A 23,101-nucleotide genomic window follows, 5' to 3' on the forward strand; every position below is an offset into this window, starting at 1 on the left:
TATATGCACTGAGCCTAGATTTAAACAAAATAAGTGGTAACTTTGAAGAAGCAAGGCCTAAAAGCTAAAAGAAAGTATCCTATGACTTTGTTACTTTATGACAACATAAGATTCACATTTTCTTCTTTTCTTCACAGATTCTCTTTGCGACGTTTAGTCTCTCTCTCTCTCTCTCTCTCTCTCTCTTCTCTTCTCTCCCCCTCTCTCCTCTCTCTCTCTCTCTCTGGCTTCATATAAAAGAAATCGTGTATTATAATACGCTTTCATTTCCTAAGATCAATTCTCTCTCCTCTCTCTCTCTCTCTCTCTCTCTCTCTCTCTGACTGGCTTCATTTTACAAAAATAGATTGTTATGATTTACTTTCATTTCCTTAAATTAAATTTATCAATAACATTTAGGAACATAGCCAAATAATAAAGTTATTCTCTCTCTCTCTCTCTCTCTCTCTCTCTCTCTCTTTCTCCATCCAACACTGTCAAAAGCCTTCATCCTCTCCACCCCTCGGGCAATGAACACTCACCGCCCTTTGTCTCTTCGCGCCGCTCCACCAAACTTTGATTGAGTTGGGAAGGATGAAACGGTCTCTCCCTGATTCTTCTCCTTCGCGTTCGTCGCCTGTGCTCTAACCCCATCAGCCTATATCCCTATATCCCCTCTCCCTGCTAACACCCGCTGCCCAGCCGACCTTACAACACTCCTCCGATTCAGCCCCTTTTCTCCATTCTCTCTCTCTCTCTCTCTCTCTCTCTCTCTCTCTCTCTCTCTCTCTCTCTTTCTTACACTCGTTGCCCTTTTCGATTTTCTTTCCATCGTCATTTCCACCTTTTTCTTTCCCCATTTCTTTCCCTCAACGACCTCACGTTCGACCACCACCAACATGGAAAATGCGGTAGGGTTGTCTCTGCTTGGTTCTCCTCCTCTCCGGAAGGGTCACCTATACCATCTTAATTTTGGGACTGTGGGGACGATTCAGTCGGAACAGACGGTCTCTAAACGACCAGGGTGTGAACGACTTGATTCAGTAGAGAAAATAGGTGTATTAGTCAAATGAAATGTTAAAAAATGGAAGTGGAAAAACTTCGGACATTTTCAATTTTACTTCTTACATCTGAAAGCTGACTTCATCCCATAAGTGAAATGACTGGCCAATTCCATTACTCGATAACAACACCTGTCACGGGAAACTTAAAATAAATGCAAGCTGGGAAATAAAAGAAGCGCAGAAGAACAACAGTAATGTATGTTGGTTAATAACGTGAAACCGGAATTGAATGGGTATCCGTTTTGCTGCGATTCTGAAAAAGATATACTTTGTGCATCATTGCATGAATTGCTTTTTCACGAGACGTCTGATTAAGCTTTTGAGATTTGCTCTACTACGACAAATGGTTCTACAGAATCTATCCCGCAAATGGTCCTGCGGAAAATCTACAAACTCCGGGTCATAATTCGGCGGAACCAACGTCCTACCGAGATTTCGCTAAGAACAGATGTAATTTCCATTTAAAGATACTACTGAATGGGTTTCTGTAACCAGTATCACAGAATGATAATAATTTACTCATGCAGTTTTTACGCAAGCACCCAGATTAACAGTAATACGACAAAGGACAAAAAGACTTAATCTTAGTAAAATGCTACACAGAAAGAAAAAACAGATTTGCAATCATATTAAAATGTCATTTGGTTCAGAACTAATTGAATATCACAGTAAAGCACAGCAATATATTCTTTTCTTACACATGAATGACATTTGTTTCATACATTACAAAGAGTTCATACGCTGACGGGATTACGTCCCCTCAAAATTCATATTTTTCCATTTTACAAATGAAAAAACTGAAATCAAAGGAAATGAAATAGATAAGCCTACAGGTAGAGCAACAGTGTCCATCGAATCATTCTCTCTCTCTCTCTCTCTCTCTCTCTCTCTCTCTCTCTCTCTCTCTCTTTTGCCTATACCAACCAAAGAGAGTTCAATTGATTAAATTCCTCCCGGACAAGCATTCTTTGCGATCTGATAACGGTTTTGCTTTCCTCGCAGAGGGAACAGGAATAAAAAAAGAAAAAGTAAACAGAAAAATTTAGCACTGAATTCCTAAAATGAATCGGTGGGAAACACTAATAAATGCTCCCGTGTGTGTTTGTTGTTTACTCGTGGGGTGAAGGGGGGGAGGGGGGCCAAAGGATGACTCTCTTTTAGTTGCTGTTCTTTTAAGAATAGCACAAACGTTCCCTTAGGCAAGAAGGAAGATAAGTCTTATCTGAAGATAATTTCTACGTTTTTTACGTATTACATGAGCCCCATTAGGATTTGCACCAAATTCCGTCTCGTGCGGACATCAATGGCAGTCTCTTCTCTCTCTCTCTTCTCTCTCTCTCTCTCTCTCTCTCTCTCTCTCTCTCTCTCTAATGAAGAAAGTAGTGCATCGACATACATGCAAGCTGACTTACAAATACAAACAGGGGTGCAGAGGTGCAATGAGATACGATTTCATACACGGACTCACAAAGAGGTACCTACATTGGCATGTATTTCAGTGTATCTACGGGCAATATATATATATATTTATGTTTATATATACAACTATAAAACATGTCATTCATACGCTTAGAACATCGTATATCCCAGAGAAAAAAAAACACCGTGAAAGTTCCATCATCAGTTTGCATTTTCCTTTATAGTTCTTTTGCTTTTAAACGATTTCCTCTGTATGTCCCCGTCGCTCAGACACGTGAATATCCGCTAGGGCCGGGAGACGGGGGTTTAAGGCAAACATATATATGAATGAGTACTGGGGTTTCGGGTACCGAAGACCATCGTCCACCATGCCATGGGCAGCGTCCTGGTTCTATCTCGTTCATCGCCTTCGCTAACAACATGGAACGATGATTTTTTTTTTTCTTCTTAAGGTTCTGTTTCTTCGATGATCACTTTCTCTGCTTCGGAAGTATTTTTCTATGATTTCTCGCCTTTCTTCTTTTTCTGATTGTTTCTTTTTCCATCTTCCTTTCTTGCTACTCCATTTCCTTCCATTCATAGCGCCTTGCGGACTTGTTTTGCTATCATTACTTAATTTTCACTTATATTTACTTTCTTAAAATTTATGACACTGAAGGATATGGTGCAAGGAACCGCGGTATAACATGGAATTAAAATCAATTAAGAAAAACACCCAGAACTGACAACGGGTTACAGATGTTGGAAAAGGTATCTAATCGTGATAAAAAAATCAAGTAAATGGAAAAGTGGTAAAAATGTAAGCTAACAGACTCAAACAAATAAACCACGGTAAATAAGATGAGACAACAATGCATTAATGACAATTCGTTTCAGACAAAAAGAAAAAAAAAAAACTATATTTTGGATACAAGGTGCAATTGTCGGCGGGTATACAACACACAAGCATGTATAATATGTATACAGTATATATATGTATATGTATAGATATGACTAATAATCATATAGCACAATTATCATCAATATCTTCTGCACGAACAGTATCCTTGTTTATACATCTAACGCCTCATACATTATTGTCACAGATAAGAAGAAGTATTTCTAAATATCGACATTTATCCCTTCCGAATGGTTGAATTTCTTGGCTTTTATTAATGAAAGGTCATTCCACACCAGCGCATGTCCAATTTAACTACTTCCTTTCTTTGCCATAATTTCACACTTCGAGAGATTCTTCATTCACTTTCACAATGTACACTTTAATCGCCATACTGTTTCTACTATACACAGTGCTTAGTGCATTTGGATAATGAAAGCGCATTGGAGATAATACGACTGGTAAGATTTAGTAATAATAAAAATGATTAATGAAAGAATGGATAAACATAATAATAAAGAGTAAGGCTACACATTTCTTATGAGTTCGCACATTATGTCAGGTCAATTCGTGGTGTCCTTTTCCACCATTCATTTTTTTTTTTTTATCTCAGATTACTTTTACATTAGCTAATCCTTCTTTCTGTCTCACTGCATATCTTTTAATGCACCATCGTACTGAATCTGAATTAAATTCAGCCGGTCACTAAACCCTCTTCTTTACAGGTTACTATTTCACTGCCAAGACGCATTTAACACCGACATTCATTTCCTTGTCAGTATTGTCCTCAGGCTTTCTTTTAAAAACTATGCATACTTTATCACATTTCGGACCACTTTTTAAACTCCTTATCGCTCAGCCTGTCTTTATCTTTCTCAAAAACATACACATTTGCCCTCAATGCTCCATCTGTCCACCTTGAAAGGGATGCGGGATCTTTACAGCAGTCAAATTGGTTACTAGGTTAACCATTCTCGTTATTGTGTGCTGTTTAATTCCTCAGTATTTGCTGCTCAACTCTCCATTGTTTGTTACTTATACTATCTCACTATTTCCTTATTTACTGCTCATACCTCTTTCCATATTCTTGCGGCTAAATTTTTCCTTCTACTTAGTTCACTGGGAGAAAAAAAATGAGACAATAACGCACGAGAAACAACACAAGAATACACGAATCGCAACGAAACCGAAAGGAAAGGTAAACAGGAGGAAATGGTTAGAGGACTAGAATATAAGTGTCGTCTCCGGCGACGGAGGCTTGTCCTACACGCACACACACACCCCCCAGAGGCGTCTACGAAGGACTTGCTTATCTGAGGACGCCCAGGATACACCCGACCGCGATGGCAAGGGGTAGGCTCGCAGAGGCTGAGATGAGAGGGGCACTCATGCTACCTGTAAGGAAGAAAAGGAGATTGTCAATACGACGTCTTGTTTTCATGTCCCGATTATAAGACAACGCGGATTCCTCTCTTTAATCTGCGTTTCTTTTAGTGGTTACATCACCTTCTTCAGTATTTTATTATCCTCTTTATTCTAACTTTATAAGAGCTTGAATGTCCATTTCACCTGCTGCAAAACAGAGCTTAAGAATTTATTTATTAAATTTTGTGCAGTCTCAGTTGCTAAAATACCTTCAAATCAAGGACAGCATAATATGAACGAATAATGGATATAGTGTTCTTTTCGATATAAAGGAAAATTTTAGATTTGCCAAAACACCACTGGATTTTACGTAGGAATTATATATATATATATATATATATATATATATATATATATATATATATATATATATATATATATTATATATATTATATATATATATATATATATATATATATACACACAGTGTGTGTGTGTGTGTGTGTAGTGAGTTTATGATAGTATATATAGTATATATATATGATATATATATTATATATATATATATATATATATATATATATATATATATATATATACATGTATATATATATATATATATATATATATATATATATATATATTATAGATCCTACATAAAATCCAGGGGTGATCTGGCAAGTCTAACATGCATACATATATATATATATATATTATATATATAGATAGTATATATATATATATATTATGTGTGTGTGTGTGTGTGTGTGTGTGTGTGTATGTGTATGTATATTAATATATATATATATATATACACGGATATATATAAATATATATAGTGTTAATATATAATATTATGTTATATTGTATGTCTGTGTGCCAAGTAACAAAAGTATAATAAAGCAAAACAATAAGAGAAACATTCGTTTAATGATACTGTACAATAACTGAAAAATGATAAACTTTTTAGTAAGGCTCCTTGAATTAATAAGAGGTCACATTTTTGAAAACAAACGAACAGCGAAACACAAAAGCGAGACGAGCAAGTAATTAATAAGAGGAAGGGTGTCCCAACTGTCACACAGATGATATCGCTATGGCAAATTCATTAAGGGTCAGGAAATCCGAATTGTTCTGGGTTTTTCTGCCAAAGAAAATCTCTTCACTACTGAGGGCTTAAAACACCCAAGGAAATATGAACAATGAGGAACCTCATTAAGCAAGCATAAAAATATCAATTACAGAGTATAGAGAGAGCGAGGTTGCATTACGAAATTATTTTCGCTTGGTACACTAAAAAGCCGGTTATGCTGATTAATTGATTGGTTGCTTCATTTGCTTATTGGAGCAATGTGAAGTCTCAGCGATTGCTGTCGTTGATGCTCGAAATGTTATTGGTGGTAACAAAAGATGATGAAAATGAAGGAAGGCAAATTCTTCAGTTTCAGAGAGACATTCGCTTCATGTACTATATCATCAGTGAAAATAATGTATTAATTTCACTGTGCGAGGATAATAAGTGAAGCAAATATCACAAGTTTTATTTTGTTTATTTCCATCACAATGTCAACTTGAATATTAAAATACCGTTCTTCCGCTGATCCTTTTAATTCCAAGCCCACAAATATTAAATCAGTCAGCAAAAAGTAGCCGCTATCACCATTTGTTAGAACGAATTCTCACATTACCGGGAAATTAATCTCTTGAAGACTTTCATCACCGTGATGTATCCTAGGGTCAGCGGTTGCTAGTTTCGGCAGCGGCTGCCAACTGGACCGTGATGCTTTCAATGTCGCTTCTCGTAACAACAATTATTCTGTTACATCTAATCAGAACTGTTTCTTTCCACGAAGTAACCGATTTAATGAAAATTATTTAACGGCTTAGATGAGACACAAGGGGCATGAAACACCTGTAGCGTGCTTTTTGTGAAGAAAAGTTCCGCTTGAACAACCTGAAGACGGGCACCCATTTGTAAGTCTAGACTTATGTCTCCTGGTCCAGGTGTTGGTATCGAAAGTTTGACTCAGGTGATTCCTGTGACCCTGAGGTAGTTTAATTGAGGCCAGTCCAGCATATAGACGACTGGTTGACATTCCATTATGCATATTAGAACAAAAAGCTTCATCCAAATACGGGAGCGACTACATTGACCGAACAAAGCTAGCAGAAATCATTTCTGGAGGACTAAATGTGGACCTACCATAAAAGTGCTCTCGGCTCTCGAGTGAGAGTGCTGGGCGCTGAAGGGGCTCCATGCTGGCTACTTCTGTCTCGTTGTAGAAGATGCCGATGGAGGCTGTACACCGAAGGGACATCAGCTTGTGTGGGAAGTGGTCGTGGTTGGCCAGGAAGTGCAGCCCGAGAGTCGACTGTTCCAGACCGTCCGGCTGCATGTAGGGGCTGAACTCTCTCAGATACCGACGGGGAGCCTGGAATGGAGGGTCCAGAATCAGTAGTGTCATAGCTGAGGATGCGGTTTCGTTGAATACATTTGCAAGGTAAAGATACCAGTCATTCTCTTTGTTTCTATTAATGAGTTACCATTGGATGCGATTCCGAGGAATGACAAGATTGACATATCCCGTTTATTAGATACAATAAATGTTATATCCTTCCATCTTTCATAAATGAGATTTAATACTTCATAAACCCCTTGCCAGGACTTTCACTCTACTCATAAAAAGCAACCCCATATTCCACTTGGAATAATTCGTGAAACTGCAATAATATTCCCATTGAAAACGCACCAAATATGTCCGACTGACACACACTGGCGCTTTACGCAGTCAAAGATACTTGAAAGCAAATCAATGTCTTCTGACAATTCTTTTGAAAATTTGTTAACAGAATAGCAGCAGAAGTACTTATGGATTCCGTTCAGTTCCGTCTAATGGCTAGAAACCAATGGTCCCCAATATTTCAACATCGCCGCGTCAACGATGCATAAATTTGGACTGTCAATGGCAAAGGTAAAATGGGAGAGGAAGAGATACAAGGCTCGAATTCTAACCTGGTTTAAGGGAAATGTCTATAACGTCTTATATTTATACCACGAAAGCAAAGGGTGATGTATACAATTACATATTTGCACTGATTTTTTTCTGTTTTATTTTTTATTCTTTTTTTTTTTGATTTAAGCATGGAAACCAAAGCTGTGCAAAAATATGACACGGCATATTTAAAACTTACCAATACCAGTTCAATTATTTCAACAAACAATGTTACCAGTCGCTGCGCAAAATTTTTTTGCCTCTTTTTTTTTTCAATTGTTTTGAGCTGGATCAATTAAAGTTCCCTTTAGGAAACTTCTAAAGGTCAGACGACTTCATAGCTTAACATACAGCAGTTTAAAAGAGATTAAAAAATAACTCCGCTGACAGTTGTATGGCATCACAGAATTGCCTGTTCGTTCCCTTTTCATTCTTTATTCTATTTTATAGTTTTTTTTTATTATTCTTTTACATTATTTCGTCTTAAACTGTAGTGTTGGAAGATAGCCAGTCTCTATGAAAACAAATTATGGTTTTTTTTTTTGTCTTGCTGTATATAACGTATTATTATGTATGTTCATTGACTGTTACTTTATGTTGTTATATTAGTTAATATTCACATACAATTTCTAATATCGGGTCTTTCCCCACAGAACAGCTGCGGACAAGTCCGCCTCTTGAGAAATTGGGTATTGTGAGGCTCTTGAAATTCAAGTCTATTAGTCTGCTATAAAATGATGACCTACTAGGGTACAGATGGGTGCAACGTAAGCTACTAGACACAAAAGAAAAAGTCTATCATTAAAACATTTCATTTTTGTGAGGGATAGTTTAACGCAGTGGTTCCCAAACTTGACCATACCAAGGGTCCCAGATATGATAAGTCCCGGCCGAGGACCCCAGCCATTCAAATGTTATTATTACTATACCGGGATACCCAGTAAAGCGATGGACATTTAGTATTTGCATATTCATTCGCAAAGCAAATCTAAGTATATAAAACACTTCCAGTATTTTTTTCTTTTCTTGCTTAAAATACAATACAAAGTCAAATTTGTGACAACAGCCCCAATTTTTTTTAAGAGTTAAAAAAATATTAATTTCTTCATTGCGTCGCAGATCCCCTAAGGTCTTCTCCTGGACCCTCAGGGGTCAGCGGACCCCAGTTTGGGAATCACTGGTTTAACGTATATGATAGACAATATTCATATACTGTATTTTCAGATATTTGTGTGATAAGTTATCAGTTTGCTAGACACAGATGACGAAAACGGAGGTTCCTAGCTCTGCTGTGAGAGGATTTTGATACCATTCCTGCTATCGTTTGTCGAACTTGTATAAAATAAAGTCTGATTTTCTTACTGAAATGTTCTGAGGTAGCTAGTGTGTTAAAAAATAAGCTTTTACTTCACTTCCTTTGCATACTGGAAAAACAGGTTACATCGTATAAGAAGTTTTTAGTTTTTCAAAGAAATATATATAAATATATAATATATATAATATAATATATATATATATATATATAGATATATATATATATGTATATACATATATATTTTTTGACTATATACATATATTGATATATATATAATATATATATATATGTATATATATGTATCTATATAAAGGTTTTTGCCACGAAGGAAAAAATGAAAAGCAAGATAGCAAAGCCCTTTCGGTCTAGTGCGACCCTGAGTAAAGGGTCTCACTAGACTGAAAGTGCTTGGTTATCTCGCTTTTCCTTTTTTTCCTTGTGGCAAAAAATCTTTATTTAATACATAGCATCACGTTTTATATACTTCGTGATCAAGTTATTCATATATATAAATATATATATATATATATTATATATATATATATATATATATATATATATATATCTATATATGCACACTGCGTTTTGTGTGGTCCTAGAGCCAGTACACAAAACGCAGGGTGCATCGGACATACATATATATGTATATGTATATACATACATATATATATATATATATATATATATATATATATATATATATATTTATATATGTGCACACTGCGTTTTGTGTGGTCCTAGAGCCAGTACACAAAACGCAGGGTGCATCGGACATACATATATATGTATATATATATATACACATATATATATATATATATATATATATATATATATATATATCTATCTATATATATATTGGTTCTAAAGTTGAGAATCATTGGTTTATATTAGAAAACGAAATCACCACAATAGTATATTTCTTGTCTCCATCTGGTTCATTTCGCAAAAGCTTTTACTTTCAGAGTTTGAGAATCTTATCAGTTATTTTGTAATTAAACCATTTTATCATTTTCATATCTTTCCTCGTTTTTCAACTGTTATGTAAAATTACTTGTATGCATATAGATAGACACACTAGGCGTTTATGCATGTGTATAGGAAACCATTTTGAAAAGATTGTTCTAGGTAAGGCGCAAAGGAACGTTTTTATTCACATACATTCATATACATTTTTGCAGAAGTTACTGGACCTGACATATTTTCATTCTCTCTGTAAAAGAGTATAATATTTTCAAGAATAGAAAGGCAGACAGACAGACTGATAGACAGGCAGAGAGAAAAAGAGACGGAGAGATTTACGTAGGGCTACTTATATAGCTCTTTTGTGTATTAACTAGACTGTACACAGAGATCGCCAGCTGAATATGTTTGAAATAATTAATAGTTTCGTTTGTATTCTGAAAAAGGTTTGTATTCTCAACAGTGAATTCCTTGCTACACAAGATAAGTTGCCCAAGAAACGCGAAATAATTGAGCAGGAAACAAACTTCAACATACAAAAAAGTAAAGACAAATGAACATCGAAAGAGGCAAGACCGGCCAATCCTATTCATTTCGCTAACAATCCGTCCAGTTCCGGGCTCATCAGCTAATAGTGCAGTCTTTCATCCACACAAAGGCTAACAATCACAACGTTTCTCTAAAATGTAGCAAGGCAGGGCACCATTGGAGAAAGAAATGATGAGATATGAAGCCTCGCAATGCTTAGAGACGTAGAAAATACATAAAGGAAATATCAATTCCCCGCTTTCACATCAGGGTATATATATATATATATATATATATATATATATATATATATATATATATAATATATATATATACTTTAAATTATATACCGTACAAACATATGTACATACATACACACACACAGACACGCACACGCACACACACACACACAGATAGATATATATATATATATATATATATATATATATATATATATATATATATCTGTGTCGAATCTTTTAGTAGAGAAAATCGATCTTTCTCTTTAATTTTTTTTGTCTGACCACATGAATAGTAATGTTATACTCATTTTTGTAAAACAAAACTGTAATAAAGAGGATATGCAAACAAACATATGCCCACAAATGATCTGCGGTTGTATCCTTTGCGCGAAAATTATGTCTAGTGCCTTCTTTCCGTGATAAAGAAACAGCTGTATTAATCGGTTGTCTTTGAAATTCAAAGGTTGTAGCCAACCTTTGCCTTTGAAAAGAATCCGGTGACTTTTTCGGTAAAGAAATTATTTATTTTTATTTGCAGTGAAAAAATAACACTGCAAGAATATTATGAATAATGTGAGCTATCAATATGGAGTGACGTGGATGACATTTCTGGCGAAATGATATATCGTTGGAGAAACAAAACTGCTGTTCATTTCGAATTAACAAGAAAATGTCATTTGGTATACAAGAAATCGTTTTAATATTCTCAAAAACATTTGGCCACCCAAAATGGTCGGAGATGTGAAAGCAAACACGAGCATATTGTCGTTGTGAAATAATGTGTACATGCATTATTCCTCACTGGGAAATTCCAATACACCTCTACTTCTGAAATTCTGCTTTCTTATAATATATATATATATATATATATATATATATATATATACATGTATATATATATATATATATATATATAGGTACGGGGATACGGAAGGACATGGCACATTACATGATTCTTTATTGCTACGACGTTTCGAGACAAAGTCCCATCTTCAGGCTAAAGGCAAAATATAGATATTACATCATTACCAAACAATTAGGAGTTAACGTAAAATTATTATAAATTAAAGTATTTCTAAGTAAAATTACGAATTAAAAATCTCAAAGAATGAGTATTACATCAATACATAACATATTCAAGAAAAGGAAATGTAAAATCATAAAAAATTAAAATATTTCTAAGTAAAATTACGAATAAAAACATTAAACAGAATATATGTATATATAAATATAAAAATATTAAAAATGAGGAAAATACCTTGCTCAAGCAGAGTCCCGCCGTTCCGTGTCAGGACGGTGGAAAAAAAGTCAAGAAGAGGCAAAGAACAAAGTGACGTGTCTTTATGCTATATACAAAGGTACTGCTTGAGCAAGGTATTTTCCTCATTTTTTAAATATTTTTATATTTATATATACATATATTCTGTTAATGTTTTTATTCGTAATTTTACTTAGAAATATTTTAATTTTTTATGATTTTACATTTCCTTTTCTTGAATATGTTATGTATTGATGTAATACTCATTCTTTGAGATTTTTAATTCGTAATTTTACTTAGAAATACTTTAATTTATAATAATTTTACGTTAACTCCTAATTGTTTGGTAATGATGTAATATCTATTTCTTGCCTTTAGCCTGAAGATGGGACTTTGTCTCGAAACGTCGTAGCAATAAAGAATCATGTAATGTGCCATGTCCTTCCGTATCCCCGTACCTATTTCATCGAGGATTAGCCCACCAGTGATGAAGAATATATATATATATATTATATCTATATATATATATATATATATATATATATATATGTATGTATATATATATATATAATGTACCCTGATGTGAAAGCAATTAATTATTCAGCATAAACTTTCACTTCGGCCCATTCCTTATCGTTATCATTATGATCCTTTACAATACCTCATGTAGAATGAAGCAAATCTGGAATAAGATAAATGCATAAAAGAAATTTATTTGAAAAAGAAAACCTGACCCTCATGATCATTCATTTCGACATCCCTCTCATTCACTTCTTCAATATCCTCCCCATCACCCTCAGTCACTTCTTCAACTTCCTAGTCCCTCGCTGGACGAGTGCTTTTCGCGCTCGGCTACCAATTCGGTGGTCTGAAGTTCGGTTCTCGGCGCGGCCAACGTGTAATTAGAGGAATGCATTTAAGGTGATAGAAATTCATTTCTCGATATAATGGGGTTCGGATCCCACAGTAAGCTGTAGGTCCCGTTGCTAGGTGACCAATTGGTTCCTAGCCACGTCAAAATATCTAATCCTTCGGGCCAGCCCTAGGAGAGCTGTTAAACAGCTCAGTGGTCTGGTAAAACTAAGATATACTTAACTTCTTCAACGTCCTCCCCTTCACCCCCAGTCGCTTCTTCAACATCTTCCCCATCACCCTCATTTCTTAAACTTCCTTCCTATGACCCTCATTCACTTATTCAACACCACATCACCCTCATTCACTTATTCGCACACCCTCCCTATCACCCTTAGTCACTTATTCAAGGTCCTCCTATGACCCTCATTTAATTATAGAACATCCTCACATCACCCTCATTCACTTACTGAACATAACTCCCATCACTCTTAGTCACTTATTCAACATCTCCCTTAGTCACTTATTGATCATCCTCATATTACCTTCATTTCACTTATTTCACATCACATCACCCTTAGTCACTAGTGATCATCATCCTATTAAACTCCCATCACTCTTAGTCACTTATTCAACATCTCCCTTAGTCACTTAGTGATCATCATCCTATTACCTTCATTCACTTATTCACAATCCTCACATCACCCTCATTCTCCTATTCAAGATCCTCCTATCACCCTCATTCAGTTATTCAACATCCGCACATCACCCTTAGTCGCTTATTCGACGTTGATTCTCCCCATCACCCTCACACACTTATTCAATAACCTCCCCATCATCCTCAGTCACTTATACAACATCCTCCCCATCATCCTCATTCACTTCTTCAACATCTCATCATCCTCAGTCACTTATTCAACATCCTCCCATCACCCTCAGCCACTTATTCAACATCCTCCCATCACCCTCAGTCACTTATTCAACATCCTCCCATCATCCTCAGTCACTTATTCAACATCCTCCCATCACCCTCAGTCACTTATTCAACATCCTCCCCATCATCCTCAGTCACTTATTCAACATCCTCCCATCATCCTCAGTCAGTTATTCAACATCCTCCCATCATCCTCAGTCACTTATTCAACATCCTCCCCATCATCCTCATTCACTTCTTCAACATCTCATCACCCTCAGTCACTTATACAACATCCTTCCTATCACCTAGAGTCACTTCTTGAATAAATACCTTTCCCCATCATCTTCACTCACTTCTTCGACATCGTCCTTATTATCCTCATTCACTTCTTGGATATCTTCCCTATCATGATCACCAGCATCAACACCCAGAGAGAGAGAGAGAGAGAGAGAGAGAGAGAGAGAGTCGTATAATAATAAGTCCTGGGGACTCAGACACCGCGAATCTCAGAGTTAAGAGCTGCAACTTATTGGATCATTTCCCCCCAGCCACCAATGAGCGTCCGACTCTGGAGCCCCGAAAATCATGGCGCACAAACTTTGTGGAGCTTCTCCTCCGGGACAAAAGTAATCAAATATCTCGCCATGTCGTGTTCTGTCACTCCGGCCTGGCCTCCTACAGGATCGCAGCGGGAAGAAGAAGCAGGGAAATTGCCATCGGAGAGGCAAAATTGGATGGGCAGGGCAAAAATCGGCAGGAGGTGGGTGCGAGTAGGGGAGGGGTAGGGAGCTGTGTGAGTTAGTGATTTGGGGTTGGGGGTAGGCGGGGGTTTCTATTGGGGGGATGACAAGAGAGGGCCAAGAGGTCATAAAATCCTGCTTTCGGTAAAAAAGAAAAAAATAGCGAAATAAATAAATAAAAGAAAACGCAGCCAATGAGATTCTCGGATGATAGGTAACTGGAGATATAAATATAAAAAAAAAAGACATGCGGAATATAAATTGATGGATAATTGGGACGAAGGAAGGAGCCAAGTTCGAATTACTGTCTATTCAAAAGATAAGGGGTGCATACGAAGGCATAAAAAAAAGGATACATTCAAAATTCGATGGGAAGGGGAGTTAATGACCTGAGGTCAGATTATGCAAACGCAATAACAATAAGAATAGGTGGAGTAATTATCGAACTAGTAGAAGGAATAGTGATGATAATTACGATAATTAAATTTATAAGTGAATGATCCGAACTTTGATCAAATATTTGAGATATTTAAAACACACGGTTGTTCGTGCATGTACACCTTGTTATATATACACAATTATATATATATATATATATATATTATATATATAATATATATATATATATGATTGTGATATATAACAAGGCGTACATACACACACACACGCACATATATATATATATATATATATATATATATATATATATATATATATATATGTATATATATATATATATATATATATATATATGTGTGTGTGTGTGTGTGTGTGTGTGTGTGTGTCGCGCGCTTGCTTGCTTGCGAATGTGGTTTAGAAAAATGAAGAGAAAGATAGAGAACGCAAAGAACTGAGAAGACGATGCTTTTCACCGTCCAGCGATTTAAAGCATGACATTAATGACAATGATGAAGATAAGCTTGGCACTTCAATCCAAAAACCTCCTCCCCCTCCATCGCACCCAGAGCGCATGCGTCAGATCATGGCTGGCATCATCAACGGAATAAAACTTCCGAAAGAATATAACCTCTTAAGAGACATCTCTATCTAAGTCGTCATTTCACATCGCTCTTCATCTGGAATAGAGAGTCATTAGCGTCGCCTCTTTGGCTCTTTTTCGTTATAAGGAGCTTGCGCCTCATTTCTTCTTAATGATTTGCTCATGGTCATATGGACGTTTTCAATGACGTGTCTCTTTCCGTTGACGACACCGGATACAATTCTTGCAAACCGTGCGATGTTTTGATATATTTCTTTAACTCACGTTTTCATTTCATTCTTACTAATCAATGTTTCTCTTGCCGTTGTCGTTATCATTGCTGCTACATTTACTGAAGTTTGTGAAGAATAACTGCGGTCTTTGAAGATAGGGATAGAATAACACCCTCTTTTCTTGTGATGCAAATAATCTGTCTTTGTAGGAATTCTGGTGATGTTTCATTCTCTATGACGATAAAGACAGGGTCCTGGGGAGGCTTGGGGATTTTAAGAGAATTTCCTAAATATATCAAGATTTATACACAAGATAGAGGTCTTATTATAACTTCACTGTGATTATAGTTATGGTGCATCCACATTACAGTAAAATGTCACAAACACACGTCAGGAGCTTATCGCAAACATGTTGAAAACGAGTCAACGACTGTAGCTGAAGAACGAACCTTTGGCAGAAAGCTCTGGTTAGAGATACCATTATTTCGTTGACTTGAAATCTCAACCTGTTTTTGATGTTTGTTCAATAAGTTGTCGCATGTGTTTGTTTATGCCACGTTTTACTGTAGCATGGAAGCGCCCTTACAGATACCACTACTATTATGCTACTACAACTTCCCATGAATAATGAACATCGAGTAAATATTGTATAAAAAAAATACTAAAATGGATGTGACAATAATCAGTACAGATGAATGCTTAATTAAGAATAGCTTTAGGAAAATGAAGAGGAATCTTCAAAAGCGAAAAGCGCAAATATTGCGGGAGAACGCTAAACATAGTGTCATTCAGAATTCAATGAGGAGATAAAATACTGAGTTTTTCTTACTGCACATTAATAGGAATCTATAAAACATTTGCCCCAATTGGAAAGCTTCATTAGTGGATGCCACGGACAAGAAATCTGTCGTTCACTTTCTTGTACCAGATCTTTTTATTACTGAGTTAATTACTGAATAATGTTGCTTTTAAAATTTTCATCTCCTAAAAGTGTATGTTTGTTTCACATGTCAACAATTATCTAAAAAAATCTATGAATAATTATCTGACGTAAAAAGTTTAGGTTAGTTCATGGTGCTCTGATTTTCAAGTCGGAATCCTGTTAATTAGCAACGGGCTTTTGAAATCACCTGTTTTTCTAACAAGCTGAAAGAGGCTTTCAAAACTCTCACATTCTAAGATCATCCTGTCTATTAGATGAGAAGAAAATTAATAAGCCGGAACAGCATTTATTTTCATACTTCACTACCATATTTTTGAGTAACTTGGCTGTCATAATAAAAGCATGAACTTATTATAATTGGAATGGAATTTTAAATTCATAACATCGGTTTTTGATCAGAAGAATCAGCGAAAAAAATAAACCATTGAAGAACCTTCTCAAGAAATTATGGGAGGATTCAGAACTCCTTTTAATGAAATGCAAAACACTTTTAACGCACGTCGTTTAGAATGAACATTGAAAGCAAATCCAAGAAGAGATCAGTGGAATATGAGAAAATAAGATTAAAACAAAACAAACATATCATCAATTCCAAGCACCTTCTTGAAAATTGTTCCAAAATCATTTATATTTATAAACGAAAATAGGACCCATCCTTCATTACCATTCAGAACGAATCAAGTGAAAAAGGTGTGTAACAGAAATTGAGGGCGATATACGGGGATAATTAATGTTAAACGAAGTGTCATATATACTAGACAAAAGCAGTAGCAAAAAGGGTAATTGCTAATACAAACCTCTTACCATTTTTACTTAGAATACAAATGAGACAGGGGAAAAAAAGAGGAAGGTTTTTGATTGAAGAATTACAAAAATAATAACTGTTTAACACCTTAAAATTATTTATGCAAAAGTTGCAACAAAAATTATAATTGCCATCAGACAGGGAAATGTAATGAAGAATATTGCTAATTGAGTGGAAAAGATAATCCATGCTCGTCTTTATTTACGTATCTATCTATTTAGTCATTTATGCATTCATTCATTTTCCGACGAAGTTTCATTTGAATAATGAGCCTCATGCTACTGATGTACTTATGTAATAAACCTTATTCATTTCTAGTTTAGCTTCGGCTACTCTATTTTCGAAAATACTTAGTCACGTGAACGTTAGTCAGTTTACTCTTTATTTTTAATGGCTATTTTGATAGCAATTCCTATAAAATATTACATAAGAAGCCCAAAGGTCCGGCTTTTGAAGTATGTGTGTGTGTGTTATGTTTTTTATCATTATTATTGTTAATTTGTTTGAATGAGTAAAGTGTTTTAAAGACAGAAATCATCGTCTCCCTGAGCGAACATAGCACATAGAAGGAACATTGGAAAAGAGACAATCTGCTATGCTTTATCTGACTTCTTAAGAGAGAAACATTCTTACTATATATTGAAAAGATTCTTTCAGAAGTGAATGAATTACGAAGTGTAAATTATGCTAAATGGAAAAAGTTGATATGATTTCACTCCATATAAAACGGCACTAGAGATTTTTACTTCTGTCTTTCATCTTCTAATTACGAAATCGAAAAGAAAGGATGATCCTTCGAGCTCTGTCAGCGACCAGCCACGGAAGAAGACAAAAAGGTCCATAAGGAGGCAGTTGGAGAGGCCAATGTTTAGATTGGGGAAGAAAACAAGTAGAACTTTGACACCAGAGAGGGAAGGAAGAATGTCTTTGAGTTTCAAGACGAATAATATTAAGGAAAGACAGAAAATTATTGAAAGAGCCAAGGTATGGATATAAAAATTGAAAAATAAAAGCTAGATGGAAAGAAATACTGAAACGAGAGAGGCATTACCTAGTGAATCTCCTAATTAGAAGTGATGGTTATGAACAGTAAGGTTTAATATATGAAAAGAGTCCAGTAGACAAAATACATTTGATGAACAAAGCAGACCCTCACAAATTATAAAATAAGAAGGCTCTAGGACCTTTAGGAATAAAATGCACTTTTAACTCCTTCCTGAAAGAAGACGATGCTATAGATATGAAAAGGGAGCAAGGAAAAGGTGATGAACTGCAGTGCAAAAAATATGGAAGCCAGAGAGAGCTCGTTAGATACCTAGTAACATAAAGAGAATCCCTGTCGTACACAGGTGAATAATGCTGATGCTGCTTCTGCTGCTGATGATGATGATGATGATGATTATGACGATACATCTGCATGAGTGTTTTAGCTGGAAGGTAAAAATGTACTACCTCCTAGTTATAATTGCCCTTGAAGATGTACAAATAATTTCTATGTCATGGTTCAGATACTTTGATTTGGTTCTGTAAAGTACATCCAGTGTCCTCTCCCCTGAATCACAACTGTATGAATATGAATTCATACAGATTGTTATTACATTTATACTGTAATTAAATAAATAGTTTCTCTTATAAGATCTGTAAGTTTCCTCACAGGTTCAAATATGCCTTAAAAAGGTCTGCAGGTTAGTGCAGGAAGCCTGTTGTTAATAAATGTGACGTGTGAGACTCGGAACTGATTTTTGTGAAATTTGTGTTTAAGACTTACAGATAATTACAAAGCGCGAGACCGCTACCTTACTTGGGTTAGAGACTGTAGAAAGGGATAAAAAGTCAAACTGTGGATCACACATATTGCAGCAACCAATTAGGGTCCCTGCAAAAATTACGGAACTCCATAAGGGGGTAAGAGGGGGAATAGTGAAGTGTTATGAGTTACGTAACATATTTAGATTTTTTCCTGTTTCTTTTGAAAAGATGTAACTGTACAAGGACAAAAGAGAGATAGTAAAGATTCTAAAATAGAATTTCATTATATTTTAGTAATACTGACAAATGGTATTGAATTTTTCTTTATCTCAACCCTTGTTTGTACTTTAATATTTTCTGCTATAAGTATTTCAGGACTCGGAATAATATGACCAACTAATCCCTTTTCTGGACTTAGAAGAATACTAAAAATTAAATCAACCCTCTTCTAAACTTAGGCATAGTCTACTTTGTGTATTATGATAAAGAAAAATACCGCAAACTTCCTCTCTCTCTGATAAGTTGTGTGTATATATATATATATATATATATCTATATATATATATATATATAATATATATATATATACCAATACACTGTTTTTCCTGCGCTAAAATACAATCTCTCTCTCTCTCTCTCTCTCTCTCTCTCTCTCTCTCTCTCTCTCTCTCTCTCTCTCTTCCTTAACACTTGTTATTGCAAAGCCTTAAACGTAAATGAAGGAACAAATGAAGAATTTCCGACCTTCGTGGGAGAGAGAGAGAGAGAGATTTCAGCAATTTATAACACCAAGAGACCCAAGACATCATTCAAATCTTTCAAAATCCTTCCTGATATATTTTGACAAATCGAAATATCTCCTGTGAAGTAAAGAAAGTTAGAAACTCAACGAAGAATCGAGAGAGAGGAGAGTGTGTACGAACTGGGTATGGCCTTGGCAGATATGGATTCCGGTTTGAAGAAAATATGGCCTTGTCAGGCCTCGGCAGCAGCCGTTGTTCGGACGTTGTTGTCCAGATGTCCCGCGAAATACTGAGAGAAGTCTGGACGCAGGAATAGCCATCTTGCTTGCTGTAGCGGTCTACACACTGGTGAGGATGCGGATCTCTGATGATTGAGCTGAAGAGCCCAAAGAAAAGGAACTGGACGAGAGAATTGCGACCTTGCGAGACACCATCCTCTTCCAGAGAGAGCAGTAGGTGAACTTGGACAGGATAAATCCTCGTCAGTTGCAGCAGAGGTCGACTACAAAGAAGAGATGCAGAAAGAGTTGGACAGATCACTCATGAGGTATCGCAACAGCAGGCCTGGCGAGAGAGGGCCCTCTCGCTCGAAGCTGAAACGTTGTTTCTGAAAAAGGAGAACGATACAGAGGGAGAAACAACAGCTGGAAAACAAGATATTCAAGATCAGAGAAGAAAATCAGAAGATGAAGTACAGCGCAAAGGAAATCTGGCAGAAAAACGATGCACTGTGTGTAAGAAGATAGGAATCTGCCTGCGTAGTTGGCAGAGGCAATCTGCCAACTTCAGAGGCCTGAGAAACTCCTACGACAGAAGGGGAAAGCCAGCAGCTCATCATGACTATTCAGTCGTGATGGCGAGGCTCATCCAGGAACAAAATGACGCGTCTGAGGTAGTGCGAATCCGGGACAAAAGACTAGGAGCTCAGGTTCCAGCGTCTGCTGAAGGAAGTGGAAGACCTCTCGAAGGAACAGAGTCGACTCCAGTGTGAACTTCAGGTGGCGGAACTCAAGAGGATGAAAGGCTTCCCAATTCTTCACGAATCCCAATGGGAAAGCGCCCTTCAAGACACATGGAAGAGGACGAACGAATGAACACACTGTCTCCGTCTGTCTCCAAGGAAGGAGGAAGACTTCGAAATAGAGAAGAGACGACTCGAAGCCTCTGTCAGATTCTCAAACCAACGTCCAGCTTCGAGCGTCTTTTCCTCAGCCACGAAGAGAGAGTCTCCCATCAAACAGAAGGAATAGGAACAAGCTTTTGGAGGGAACCAAATGTCTGGTACATATAAGGAGCCCTCCAAAATGAGAAAACATCATAGTACAAGCTATCAGAGGACCGTCCACAAAGTAGTTATTCTTCAAAAGGAACTTGAAAACCATATAAATCAATGTCAAGTAATTCTAAATTCCGAATATATATATATTCAGAAATTCTGAATATATATAAATTCAGTGTTGGAGTGATAGAAGACCTCAAGGAGTGCGAGTGCCGTATTTTGGTGAGCAGTGCCAATTGGAGCAGAGGGAGGCTCTCACTGCTGGCTAAACAAAAACCCTCTGCAATGATTTGGCCCTGTGATGACACCCCAGCAGTGAGGCTTAATGCCGGTAAAAGCGCAAAGAGAGAGAGAAAGTTAAGAAAAATTTCAGAAACAAATGGAAGAGATAGGCTACTTTTGCAGGTGGAGGACGGAATACTTCTGGAGGAGTTAAACAAGAATCCTGGGAATGCCATACACGGCATAATTGCTCACTTGGAAAAGCCAGAGGACAGGAGTCCCCAGGAAGCGAGAGGTCAAAAAGAACGCTCCTAAAGGTTCTCAGAAGAAATTCTGATGGAATTAGTTGCAGATACTGAAGGGGAGGAGAAGTGCTGAGAGAAAGCGGGAAAAGGATGCATGAAGGTCTGCAAAGAAGAGGTACAGCCAGTTACAAAAGCGAGATCATGCCCCTCTTGCCCTGAAAGTGGCCCAAGTTCAAACAATCAGTACATAGTTAGAATGGTTCGAAAGGGAGGAGGAGGGAAATTACGGTAATCACGCAAAGAAATGCAATATTGAATGAAATATATATGGACAGGGAGAGAGAGAGAGAGAGAGAGAGAGAGAGAGAGAGAGAGAGAGAGAGCTTTTATTCCTGTTTAGTTATTAATCTGACGGATATACTTGAGACCCTCTGCTTTAAGAAACATGTTATCGTATATTTTTTGAAAAATAATTATGAAATCTTATCACATCATATTGTTTTTAATCGTTATCACATTTTCTAATTAAAAATGACATAAATATTGTTGGAACTGACTATTCATATTAAAACTATTCAGACGAAAATATCCTTTTTAATTATCCTATAAGCACCTATATTTCTCTCTCTCTCTCTCTCTCTCTCTCTCTCTCTCTCTCTCTCTCTCTCTCTCTCTCATTCTGTCCTCCGTCTTAAATCGCCTGGATTGTTATTTGGATGTGGCGAAGGATCACAAAACCGTAAATGGCATCAATTTTGTAAGAATGTTATTTTATTAATTAATCTATGTTAAGAACACATTACTGGATATGCTAATCTAGTACTAAAGGAATTGTATTTATGGCATAACTTAGTTGAGTGACCAGTATTTGAGTGGGATGGGCCACTTGGCCCCGCCCTCACAACCTTCTAGACTACTTATAGGAAGTATTTCAATTTGTTATATTTTTTTATGTTATAGAATATTTATTATATTATTTCTGAAACTCTTTGTGATAATAAATAATGTGAAATGAAATGCAGTGAAATGTGTGCATCGGAGCATTAATATAATGATAATGGGGTATGAATTATGTAGGTGTTGCAAAACTGTATAATATATTTCGTCTCAAATTATTTGGGGACAGTCCTTAGACCTGGTCAGATCGGTGTTCCCCCTCCAAGCTATTCAAGAAACCCACCACTTTCGATATCTCCTGTTCATTAGTCTTTTATATAGCCATGCTTTTATTTTTTGTAATAAAAAATTGTAAACATTTGGAAAATAAATGGTGAATGAAATACTGTCATCCGAGTATTATTTTACCTTCCAAAAAAAAATCCATCAGAACAATCTCATAATACGTATCTGTAAGACATTGAAATCCCGAACCTGAGGTGCGGCAATAGAAGG

General features: G+C 36.3%; 1 protein-coding gene across 1 annotated transcript in view; it reads right to left on the minus strand.

Moving 5' to 3' along the window:
- Nucleotides 1–217: 217 nt before the first annotated feature.
- The window catches only part of LOC135221985 (cell adhesion molecule 3-like), a 618,236-nt gene continuing 595,352 nt past the window's right edge, over nucleotides 218–23,101 (minus strand). Inside the window, 2 exon segments of the mRNA XM_064260087.1 lie at nucleotides 218–4,730; nucleotides 6,904–7,136. Of these exon segments, the coding sequence (XP_064116157.1) occupies nucleotides 4,649–4,730; nucleotides 6,904–7,136 (315 nt within the window). The 3' untranslated portion in view covers nucleotides 218–4,648.

The sequence above is a fragment of the Macrobrachium nipponense genome, chromosome 3 (genome assembly GCF_015104395.2).
Source record: "Macrobrachium nipponense isolate FS-2020 chromosome 3, ASM1510439v2, whole genome shotgun sequence".
In the NCBI taxonomy this organism is placed as follows: Eukaryota; Metazoa; Arthropoda; class Malacostraca; order Decapoda; family Palaemonidae; genus Macrobrachium; species Macrobrachium nipponense.